At 44.7% G+C, this 12,779-nt stretch overlaps 1 protein-coding gene across 2 annotated transcripts in view; it reads left to right on the top strand.

Annotated features, from left to right (window-relative positions):
• The first annotated feature begins 10,078 nt into the window (after positions 1 to 10,078).
• LOC135533879 (cAMP-dependent protein kinase catalytic subunit alpha) overlaps positions 10,079 to 12,779 on the top strand; it is a 30,828-nt gene continuing 28,127 nt past the window's right edge. The window contains exons 1-3 of one of the 2 annotated variants that reach the window (XM_064961082.1): positions 10,079 to 10,160; positions 10,300 to 10,373; positions 12,434 to 12,562. In XM_064961082.1, the coding sequence (XP_064817154.1) occupies positions 12,500 to 12,562 (63 nt within the window). In that variant the 5' untranslated portion in view covers positions 10,079 to 10,160; positions 10,300 to 10,373; positions 12,434 to 12,499. The remainder of the gene's footprint in view (positions 10,161 to 10,299; positions 10,374 to 12,433; positions 12,563 to 12,779) is intronic. The other variant, XM_064961081.1, reaches the window with a different exon arrangement.

The raw sequence follows: 12,779 nt of genomic DNA, 5'->3' as shown, positions 1-12,779 counted from the left end.
CTGTATAGTGGAGGATACTGTATAGGGGAGGATACTGTATAGTGGAGGATACTGCATAGTGGAGGATACTGTATAGTGGAGGATACTGTATAGTGGAGGATACTGTATAGGGGAGGATACTGTATAGTGGAGGATACTGTATAGTGGAGGATACTGTGTAGTGGAGGATACTGTGTAGTGGAGGATACTGTATAGTGGAGGATACTGTATAGTGGAGGATACTGCATAGTGGAGGATACTGCATAGTGGAGGATACTGTGTAGTGGAGGATACTGTATAGTGGAGGATACTGTATAGGGGAGGATACTGTATAGTGGAGGATACTGCATAGTGGAGGATACTGTATAGTGGAGGATACTGTATAGTGGAGGATACTGTATAGTGGAGGATACTGTATAGTGGAGGATACTGCATAGTGGAGGATACTGCATAGTGGAGGATACTTTGTAGTGGAGGATACTGTGTAGTGGAGGATACTGTATAGGGGAGGATACTGTGTAGTGGAGGATACTGTGTGGTGGAGGATACTGTGTGGTGGAGGATACTGTATAGTGGAGGATACTGTATAGTGGAGGATACTGTATAGTGGAGGATACTGTATAGTGGAGGATACTGCATAGTGGAGGATACTGTGTAGTGGAGGATACTGTATAGTGGAGGATACTGTATAGTGGAGGATACTGTATAGTGGAGGATACTGTATAGTGGAGGATACTGTATAGTGGAGGATACTGTATAGTGGAGGATACTGTATAGTGGAGCATACTGTATAGTGGAGGATACTGCATAGTGGAGGATACTGTATAGTGGAGGATACTGTATAGTGGAGGATACTGTATAGTGGAGGATACTGTATAGTGGAGGATACTGTATAGGGGAGGATACTGTGTAGTGGAGGATACTGCATAGTAGAGGATACTGTATAGGGGAGGATACTGTGTAGTGGAGGATACTGTATAGTGGAGAATACTGTGTGTGGTGAAGGATACTGTATAGTGGAGGATACTGTGTAGTGGAGGATACTGTATAGGGGAGGATACTGTGTGGTGGAGGATACTGTATAGTGGAGGATACTGTATAGTGGAGAATACTGTGTGTGGAGGATACTGTATAGTGGAGAATACTGTGTGTGGTGAAGGATACTGTATAGTGGAGGATACTGTGTAGTGGAGGATACTGTATAGTGGAGGATACTGTATAGTGGAGGATACTGTATAGTGGAGGATACTGTATAGTGGAGGATACTGCATAGTGGAGGATACTGTATAGTGGAGGATACTGTATAGTGGAGGATACTGCATAGTGGAGGATACTGCGTAGTGGAGGATACTGTATAGTGGAGGATACTGTATAGTGGAGGATACTGTATAGTGGAGGATACTGTATAGTGGAGGATACTGCATAGTGGAGGATACTGTATAGTGGAGGATACTGTATAGTGGAGGATACTGTGTAGTGGAGGATACTGTATAGTGGAGGATACTGTATAGTGGAGGATACTGCATAGTAGAGGATACTGCGTAGTGGAGGATACTTTATAGTGGAGGATACTGTATAGTGGAGGATACTGTGTAGTGGAGGATACTGTATAGGGGAGGATACTGTGTGGTGGAGGATACTGTATAGTGGAAATACTGTATAGTGGAGGATACTGCATAGGGGAGGATACTGTGTGGTGGAGGATACTGTGTAGTGGAGGATACTGTATAGTGGAGGATACTGTATAGTGGAGGATACTGTGTGTAGTGGAGGATACTGTGTGTGGTGGAGGATACTGTGTGTGGTGAAGGATACTGTATAGTGGAAATACTGTATAGTGGAGGATACTGCATAGGGGAGGATACTGTGTAGTGGAGGATACTGTATAGTGGAGGATACTGTGTGGTGGAGGATACTGTATAGTGGAGGATACTGTGTGTAGTGGAGGATACTGTGTGTGGTGGAGGATACTGTATAGTGGATGATACTGTATAGTGGAGAATACTGTGTAGTGGAGGATACTGTATAGTGGAGGATACTGTATAGTGGAGGATACTGTGTAGTGGAGGATACTGTGTAGTGGAGGATACTGTATAGTGGAGGATACTGTGTAGTGGAGGATACTGTATAGTGGAGGATACTGTATAGGGGAGGATACTGTGTGGTGGAGGATACTGTGTGGTGGAGGATACTGTATAGGGGAGGATACTGTGTAGTGGAGGATACTGTGTGGTGGAGGATACTGTGTGGTGGAGGATACTGTATAGTGGAGGATACTGTATAGTGGAGGATACTGTATAGTGGAGGATACTGTATAGTGGAGGATACTGCATAGTGGAGGATACTTTGTAGTGGAGGATACTGTGTAGTGGAGGATACTGTATAGGGGAGGATACTGTGTAGTGGAGGATACTGTGTGGTGGAGGATACTGTGTGGTGGAGGATACTGTATAGTGGAGGATACTGTATAGTGGAGGATACTGTATAGTGGAGGATACTGTATAGTGGAGGATACTGCATAGTGGAGGATACTGTATAGTGGAGCATACTGTATAGTGGAGGATACTGCATAGTGGAGGATACTGTATAGTGGAGGATACTGTATAGTGGAGGATACTGTATAGGGGAGGATACTGTGTAGTGGAGGATACTGTATAGTGGAGGATACTGTGTGTGGTGAAGGATACTGTATAGTGGAGGATACTGTGTAGTGGAGGATACTGTATAGGGGAGGATACTGTGTGGTGGAGGATACTGTATAGTGGAAATACTGTATAGTGGAGGATACTTTGTAGTGGAGGATACTGTATAGTGGAGGATACTGTATAGTGGAGAATACTGTGTGTGGAGGATACTGTATAGTGGAGAATACTGTGTGTGGTGAAGGATACTGTATAGTGGAGGATACTGTGTAGTGGAGGATACTGTGTAGTGGAGGATACTGTGTAGTGGAGGATACTGTATAGTGGAGGATACTGTATAGTGGAGGATACTGTATAGTGGAGGATACTGTATAGTGGAGGATACTGCATAGTGGAGGATACTGTATAGTGGAGGATACTGTATAGTGGAGGATACTGCATAGTGGAGGATACTGCGTAGTGGAGGATACTGTATAGTGGAGGATACTGTATAGTGGAGGATACTGTATAGTGGAGGATACTGTATAGTGGAGGATACTGTATAGTGGAGGATACTGCATAGTGGAGGATACTGTATAGTGGAGGATACTGTATAGTGGAGGATACTGTGTAGTGGAGGATACTGTATAGTGGAGGATACTGTATAGTGGAGGATACTGCATAGTAGAGGATACTGCGTAGTGGAGGATACTTTATAGTGGAGGATACTGTATAGTGGAGGATACTGTATGGTGGGGGATACTGTATAGTGGAGGATACTGTGTGTGGTGTAGGATACTGTATAGTGGAGGATACTGTATAGTGGAGGATACTGTGTAGTGGAGGATACTGTATGGTGGAGGATACTGTATAGTGGAGGATACTGTGTGTGGTGGAGGATACTGTATAGTGGAGGATACTGCATAGTGGAGGATACTGTATAGTGGAGGATACTGTGTGTAGTGGAGGATACTGTATAGTGGAGGATACTGTGTGGTGGAGGATACTGCATAGTGGAGGATACTGTATAGTGGAGGATACTGTATAGTAGAGGATACTGTATAGTGGAGGATACTGTATAGTGGAGGATACTGCATAGTGGAGGATACTGTATAGTGGAGGATACTGCATAGTGGATGATACTGTATAGTGGAGGATACTGTGTGGTGTAGGATACTGTATAGTGGAGGATACTGTATAGTGGAGGATACTGTATAGTGGATGATACTGTATAGTGGAGGATACTGTGTAGTGGAGGATACTGCATAGTGGAGGATACTGTATAGTGGAGGATACTGCGTGTAGTGGAGGATACTGTATAGTGGAGGATACTGTGTAGTGGAGGATACTGTGTAGTGGAGGATACTGTATAGTGGAGGATACTGCATAGTGGATGATACTGTATAGTGGAGGATACTGTGTAGTGGAGGATACTGTGTAGTGGAGGATACTGTATAGTGGAGGATATTGTATAGTGGAGGATACTGTATAGTGGAGGATACTGTATAGTGGAGGATACTGTATAGTGGAGGATACTGTATAGTGGAGGATACTGCATAGTGGAGGATACTGTATAGTGGAGGATACTGCATAGTGGAGGATACTGTATAGTGGAGGATACTGTATAGTGGAGGATACTGTATAGTGGAGGATACTGTGTGTGGTGAAGGATACTGTATAGTGGAGGATACTGTGTGTGGTGAAGGATACTGTATGGTGGAGGATACTGTATAGTGGAGGATACTGTATAGTGGAGGATACTGTATAGTGGAGGATACTGTATAGTGGAGGATACTGTGTGTGGTGAAGGATACTGTATAGTGGAGGATACTGTGTAGTGGAGGATACTGTATAGTGGAGGATACTGTATAGTGGAGGATACTGTATAGTGGAGGATACTGTATAGTGGAGGATACTGTATGGTGGATGATACTGTATAGTGGAGGATACTGTATAGTGGATGATACTGTATAGTGGAGGATACTGTATGGTGGAGGATACTGTGTATGGAGGATACTGTGTGTGGTGGAGGATACTGTATAGTGGAGGATACTGTATAGTGGAGGATACTGTATAGTGGAGGATACTGTATAGTGGAGGATACTGTATAGTGGAGGATACTGTATGGTGGAGGATACTGTGTATGGAGGATACTGTGTGTGGTGGAGGATACTGTATGGTGGAGGATACTGTGTATGGAGGATACTGTGTGTGGTGGAGGATACTGTATAGTGGAGGATACTGTATAGTGGAGGATACTGTATAGTGGAGGATACTGTATAGTGGAGGATACTGTATAGTGGATGATACTGTATAGTGGAGGATACTGTATAGTGGAGGATACTGTATGGTGGAGGATACTGTATAGTGGAGGATACTGTATAGTGGATGATACTGTATAGTGGAGGATACTGTATAGTGGAGGATACTGTATGGTGGAGGATACTGTGTATGGAGGATACTGTGTGTGGTGGAGGATACTGTGTAGTGGAGGATACTGTATAGTGGAGGATACTGTGTAGTGGAGGATACTGTATAGTGGAGGATACTGTGTATGGAGGATACTGTGTGTGGTGGAGGATACTGTGTAGTGGAGGATACTGTGTGTGGTGGAGGATACTGTGTAGTGGAGGATACTGTATAGTGGAGGATACTGTGTATGGAGGATACTGTGTGTGGTGGAGGATACTGTGTAGTGGAGGATACTGTATAGTGGAGGATACTGTATAGTGGAGGATACTGTGTAGTGGAGGATACTGTATAGTGGAGGATACTGTATAGTGGAGGATACTGTATAGTGGAGGATACTGTGTAGTGGAGGATACTGTATAGTGGAGGATACTGTATAGTGGAGGATACTGTATAGTGGAGGATACTGTATGGTGGAGGATACTGTGTATGGAGGATACTGTGTGTGGTGGAGGATACTGTGTAGTGGAGGATACTGTATAGTGGAGGATACTGTATAGTGGAGGATACTGTGTAGTGGAGGATACTGTATAGTGGAGGATACTGTATAGTGGAGGATACTGTATAGTGGAGGATACTGTATAGTGGAGGATACTGTATAGTGGAGGATACTGTATAGTAGAGGATACTGTATAGTAGAGGATACTGCATAGTAGAGGATACTGTGTAGTGGAGGATACTGTATAGTGGAGGATACTGTATAGTGGAGGATACTGTATGGTGGAGGATACTGTATAGTAGAGGATACTGTATAGTAGAGGATACTGTATAGTTGAGGATACTGTATGGTGGAGGATACTGTATAGTAGAGGATACTGTATAGTAGAGGATACTGTATAGTGGAGGATACTGTATGGTGGAGGATACTGTATAGTGGAGGAGACTGTATAGTGGAGGATACTGTATAGTGGAGGATACTGTATAGTAGAGGATACTGTATAGTGGAGGATACTGTATAGTGGAGGATACTGTATAGTGGAGGATACTGTATAGTAGAGGATACTGTGTAGTGAAGGATACTGTATAGTGGAGGATACTGTATAGTGGAGGATACTGTATAGTGGAGGATACTGTATAGTGGAGGATACTGTATAGTAGAGGATACTGTGTAGTGGAGGATACTGTATAGTGGAGGATACTGTATAGTGGAGGATACTGTATAGTGGAGGATACTGTATAGTAGAGGATACTGTGTAGTGGAGGATACTGTATAGTGGAGGATACTGTATAGTGGAGGATACTGTATAGTGGAGGATACTGTGTAGTGGAGGATACTGTATAGTGGAGGATACTGTATAGTGGAGGATACTGTATAGTGGAGGATACTGTATAGTAGAGGATACTGTATAGTGGAGGATACTGTATAGTGGAGGATACTGTGTGTGGTGAAGGATACTGTATAGTGGAGGATACTGTGTGTGGTGAAGGATACTGTATGGTGGAGGATACTGTATAGTGGAGGATACTGTATAGTGGAGGATACTGTATAGTGGAGGATACTGTATAGTGGAGGATACTGTATGGTGGATGATACTGTATAGTGGAGGATACTGTATAGTGGATGATACTGTATAGTGGAGGATACTGTATGGTGGAGGATACTGTGTATGGAGGATACTGTGTGTGGTGGAGGATACTGTATAGTGGAGGATACTGTATAGTGGAGGATACTGTATAGTGGAGGATACTGTATAGTGGAGGATACTGTATAGTGGAGGATACTGTATAGTGGAGGATACTGTATGGTGGAGGATACTGTGTATGGAGGATACTGTGTGTGGTGGAGGATACTGTGTATGGAGGATACTGTGTGTGGTGGAGGATACTGTATAGTGGAGGATACTGTATAGTGGAGGATACTGTATAGTGGAGGATACTGTATAGTGGAGGATACTGTATAGTGGATGATACTGTATAGTGGAGGATACTGTATAGTGGAGGATACTGTATGGTGGAGGATACTGTATAGTGGAGGATACTGTATAGTGGATGATACTGTATAGTGGAGGATACTGTATAGTGGAGGATACTGTATGGTGGAGGATACTGTGTATGGAGGATACTGTGTGTGGTGGAGGATACTGTGTAGTGGAGGATACTGTATAGTGGAGGATACTGTGTAGTGGAGGATACTGTATAGTGGAGGATACTGTGTATGGAGGATACTGTGTGTGGTGGAGGATACTGTGTAGTGGAGGATACTGTGTGTGGTGGAGGATACTGTGTAGTGGAGGATACTGTATAGTGGAGGATACTGTGTATGGAGGATACTGTGTGTGGTGGAGGATACTGTGTAGTGGAGGATACTGTATAGTGGAGGATACTGTATAGTGGAGGATACTGTGTAGTGGAGGATACTGTATAGTGGAGGATACTGTATAGTGGAGGATACTGTATAGTGGAGGATACTGTGTAGTGGAGGATACTGTATAGTGGAGGATACTGTATAGTGGAGGATACTGTATAGTGGAGGATACTGTATGGTGGAGGATACTGTGTATGGAGGATACTGTGTGTGGTGGAGGATACTGTGTAGTGGAGGATACTGTATAGTGGAGGATACTGTATAGTGGAGGATACTGTGTAGTGGAGGATACTGTATAGTGGAGGATACTGTATAGTGGAGGATACTGTATAGTGGAGGATACTGTATAGTGGAGGATACTGTATAGTGGAGGATACTGTATAGTAGAGGATACTGTATAGTAGAGGATACTGCATAGTAGAGGATACTGTGTAGTGGAGGATACTGTATAGTGGAGGATACTGTATAGTGGAGGATACTGTATGGTGGAGGATACTGTATAGTAGAGGATACTGTATAGTAGAGGATACTGTATAGTTGAGGATACTGTATGGTGGAGGATACTGTATAGTAGAGGATACTGTATAGTAGAGGATACTGTATAGTGGAGGATACTGTATGGTGGAGGATACTGTATAGTGGAGGAGACTGTATAGTGGAGGATACTGTATAGTGGAGGATACTGTATAGTAGAGGATACTGTATAGTGGAGGATACTGTATAGTGGAGGATACTGTATAGTGGAGGATACTGTATAGTAGAGGATACTGTGTAGTGAAGGATACTGTATAGTGGAGGATACTGTATAGTGGAGGATACTGTATAGTGGAGGATACTGTATAGTGGAGGATACTGTATAGTAGAGGATACTGTGTAGTGGAGGATACTGTATAGTGGAGGATACTGTATAGTGGAGGATACTGTATAGTGGAGGATACTGTATAGTAGAGGATACTGTGTAGTGGAGGATACTGTATAGTGGAGGATACTGTATAGTGGAGGATACTGTATAGTGGAGGATACTGTGTAGTGGAGGATACTGTATAGTGGAGGATACTGTATAGTGGAGGATACTGTATAGTGGAGGATACTGTATAGTAGAGGATACTGTATAGTGGAGGATACTGTATAGTGGAGGATACTGTATAGTAGAGGATACTGTGTAGTGGAGGATACTGTATAGTGGAGGATACTGTATAGTGGAGGATACTGTATAGTGGAGGATACTGTATAGTAGAGGATACTGTGTAGTGGAGGATACTGTATAGTGGAGGATACTGTATAGTGGAGGATACTGTGTAGTGGAGGATACTGTATAGTGGAGGATACTGCATAGTGGAGGATACTGTATAGTGGAGGATACTGTATAGTGGAGGATACTGTATAGTGGAGGATACTGTATAGTGGAGGATACTGTATAGTGGAGGATACTGCATAGTGGAGGATACTGCGTGTAGTGGAGGATACTGTATAGTGGAGGATACTGTGTAGTGGAGGATACTGTATAGTGGAGGATACTGCGTGTAGTGGAGGATACTGTATAGTGGAGGATACTGTGTAGTGGAGGATACTGTATAGTGGAGGATACTGTATAGTGGAGGATACTGTATAGTGGAGGATACTGCATAGTGGAGGATACTGTATAGTGGAGGATACTGTGTAGTGGATGATACTGCATAGTGGAGGATACTGTATAGTGGAGGATACTGTATAGTGGAGGATACTGCATAGTGGAGGATACTGTGTAGTGGAGGATACTGCATAGTGGAGGATACTGTATAGTGGAGGATACTGCGTGTAGTGGAGGATACTGTATAGTGGAGGATACTGTATAGTGGAGGATACTGTGTAGTGGATGATACTGTGTGTGTATAGGAACCGTGACCATGTGCTGTCATGCTCATTTCTCCAAACCAGTTTTTCTGTGTTTTTGTACACCCGCATAGCAGAGGATGGGTACACATGTCACTCTGCGTGTTTTAAACTGTTTTATTGAACCTTTATCTACCTGGACAAGTCAGTTATTTACAATGACTGTGTGTGTGTGACTCTGGGTGTGTGACTGTGGGTGTGTGTGACTGTGTGTGTGTGTGTGACTGTGTGTGTGACTGTGTGTGTGTGTGTCAGTTAGATGTAGCAGTAGGTCACTAATGAGACTGTGTCCTGTTGTCCAGGTGTCACATTGTTACTGACACACACACACACACACACACTGGAGCTGAGAAAGAGAGAGTGTAATGCTCACAGTAAATGTTTTTGTTTATTTCAACTTCGTTTATTATCTATTTCACTTGTTTTGGCATTGTTAACATATGTTTCCCATGACAATAAAGCTCCTTGAATTGGAGAAAATAGGAGAAAGAAGGAGAGAGAGAGAGAGAGAGAGAGAGAGAGAGAGAGAGAGAGAGAGAGAGAGAGAGAGAGAGAGAGAGAGAGAGAGAGAGAGAGAGAGAGAGAGAGAGAGAGAGAGAGAGAGAGAGAGAGAGAGAGAGAGAGAGAGAGAGAGAGAGAGAGAGAGAGAGAGAGAGAGAGAGAGAGAGAGAAAGAAAGAAAGCTAGAAATATATGTTGTGTGTTTTGGTCACTCTCAAACACACACACACATACATATACACACAGGTGTACAGGCTCCTCTCAAGGACAAATTGATAACCGTATGTGTGTGTGTGTGTGTGTGCGTGCGTGCGTGCGTGTGTGTGTGTGTGTGTGTGTGTGTGTCCAACAGTGAAGGAGTTCCTGGCTAAAGCCAAAGAGGACTTTCTCAAGAAGTGGGAGAACCCTGAACAGGTGAGTTATCTGAGGAGTCAGATAGTTATATATGAGATTCAGAGAGACATATTTCTCTCAGATTACACAGATCCACAAAGAATTCGAAAACAAATCCAATTTTGATAAACTCTTAAAACTACTGGGTGAAATTCCACAGTGTGACATCACAGCAGCAAGATTTGTGACCTGTTGCCACAAGAAAAGGGCAACCAGTGAAGAACACACACCATTGTAAATACAACCCATATTTATGTTTATTTATTTTCCCTTTTCTACTTCATCTATTTGCACATTGTTACATAATATGACATTTGAAATGTCTTTATTCTTTTGGAACTTTTGTGAGTGTAATGTTTACTTTTAAATTGTTATTGTTTATTTCACTTTTGTTTATTATAACAACTTCACTTGCTTTAGCAATGTTAACACAAGTTTCACATGACAATAAAGCCCCTTGAATTGAAATGTACATTGAGTTGAGAGAGAAACTGGATAACTGATTTTTTTCATACCTGAATAAGGAAATTATGCTTGTGTGGCAATACTTGATTGTGGAAGACTGTGTGTTAGATGTGCCCACCCTCCCTGTGTGTTAGATGTGCCCACCCGCCCTGTGTGTTAGATGTGCCCGCCCACCCTGTGTGTTAGATGTGCCCGCCCACCCTGTGTGTTAGATGTGCCCACCCTGTGTGTTAGATGTGCCCGCCCTGTGTGTTAGATGTGCCCACCCGCCCTGTGTGTTAGATGTGCCCGCCCACCCTGTGTGTTAGATGTGCCCGCCCACCCTGTGTGTTAGATGTGCCCACCCTGTGTGTTAGATGTGCCCACCCACCCTGTGTGTTAGATGTGCCCACCCTGTGTGTTAGATGTGCCCGCCCACCCTGTGTGTTAGATGTGCCCACCCTGTGTGTTAGATGTGCCCGCCCCCCCTGTGTTAGATGTGCCCACCCTGTGTGTTAGATGTGCCCACCAACCCTGTGTTAGATGTGCCCTCCCTGTGTGTTAGATGTGCCCACCCTGTGTGTTAGATGTGCCCACCCTGTGTGTTAGATGTGCCCACCCTGTGTGTTAGATGTGCCCACCCTGTGTGTTAGATGTGCCCACCCTGTGTGTTAGATGTGCCCACCCTGTGTTAGATGTGCCCACCCTGTGTGTTAGATGTGCCCACCCTGTGTGTTAGATGTGCCCACCCTGTGTTAGATGTGCCCACCCTGTGTGTTAGATGTGCCCACCCTGTGTGTTAGATGTGCCCACCCTGTGTTAGATGTGCCCACCCTGTGTGTTAGATGTGCCCACCCTGTGTTAGATGTGCCCACCCTGTGTGTTAGATGTGCCCACCCTGTGTGTTAGATGTGCCCACCCTGTGTGTTAGATGTGCCCACCCTGTGTGTTAGATGTGCCCACCCGCCCTGTGTTAGATGTGCCCACCCGCCCTGTGTTAGATGTGCCCACCCTGTGTGTTAGATGTGCCCACCCTGTGTGTTAGATGTACCCGCCCTGTGTGTTAGATGTGCCCACCCGCCCTGTGTTAGATGTGCCCACCCTGTGTGTTAGATGTGCCCACCAACCCTGTGTTAGATGTGCCCTCCCTGTGTGTTAGATGTGCCCACCCTGTGTGTTAGATGTGCCCACCCTGTGTGTTAGATGTGCCCACCCTGTGTGTTAGATGTGCCCACCCTGTGTGTTAGATGTGCCCACCCTGTGTTAGATGTGCCCACCCTGTGTGTTAGATGTGCCCACCCTGTGTGTTAGATGTGCCCACCCTGTGTTAGATGTGCCCACCCTGTGTGTTAGATGTGCCCACCCTGTGTGTTAGATGTGCCCACCCTGTGTGTTAGATGTGCCCACCCTGTGTGTTAGATGTGCCCACCCGCCCTGTGTTAGATGTGCCCACCCGCCCTGTGTTAGATGTGCCCACCCTGTGTGTTAGATGTGCCCACCCTGTGTGTTAGATGTACCCGCCCTGTGTGTTAGATGTGCCCACCCGCCCTGTGTTAGATGTGCCCACCAACCCTGTGTTAGATGTACCCACCCTGTGTTAGATGTGCCCACCCTGTGTGTTAGATGTGCCCACCCTGTGTGTTAGATGTGCCCACCCTGTGTGTTAGATGTACCCGCCCTGTGTTAGATGTGCCCACCCGCCCTGTGTTAGATGTACCCGCCCTGTGTTAGATGTACCCACCCTGTGTTAGATGACATTCTCATTCTCTCCCTATCATTCCTAACACTTGACACAACTCCTATTACACACACACACTGTAACCATTTCTCTGTGGCCCTCTCCTCCACAGAACACAGCGAGTCTGGATCAGTTTGAGCGGTTGAAAACTCTGGGTACGGGTTCGTTTGGCCGCGTCATGCTGGTCAAGCACAAAGAGACCGGGCAACACTTTGCCATGAAGATCCTCAACAAGCAGAAGGTCAGCATGGTTCCAGGGGTTAGAGGTCAGAGGTTAGGAAAGTTTCAAAAGAGTACCATCACACACTTCCAAAAGTTCAGTTTGAGTGTAAAACCCATGAATCCAGATGAGTTATAAAGTGTTAGGGCAGTGTTTCCCAGTCCTGGGGAATCCAGATGAGTTATAAAGTGTTAGGGCAGTGTTTCCCAGTCCTGGGGAATCCAGATGAGTTATAAAG

This window comes from Oncorhynchus masou, unplaced genomic scaffold (genome assembly GCF_036934945.1).
Source record: "Oncorhynchus masou masou isolate Uvic2021 unplaced genomic scaffold, UVic_Omas_1.1 unplaced_scaffold_2770, whole genome shotgun sequence".
Taxonomy (NCBI): Eukaryota; Metazoa; Chordata; class Actinopteri; order Salmoniformes; family Salmonidae; genus Oncorhynchus; species Oncorhynchus masou.
The sequence above is the reverse complement of the archived record's forward strand: the minus strand, read 5'-3'. Positions and strand labels throughout refer to the sequence as shown.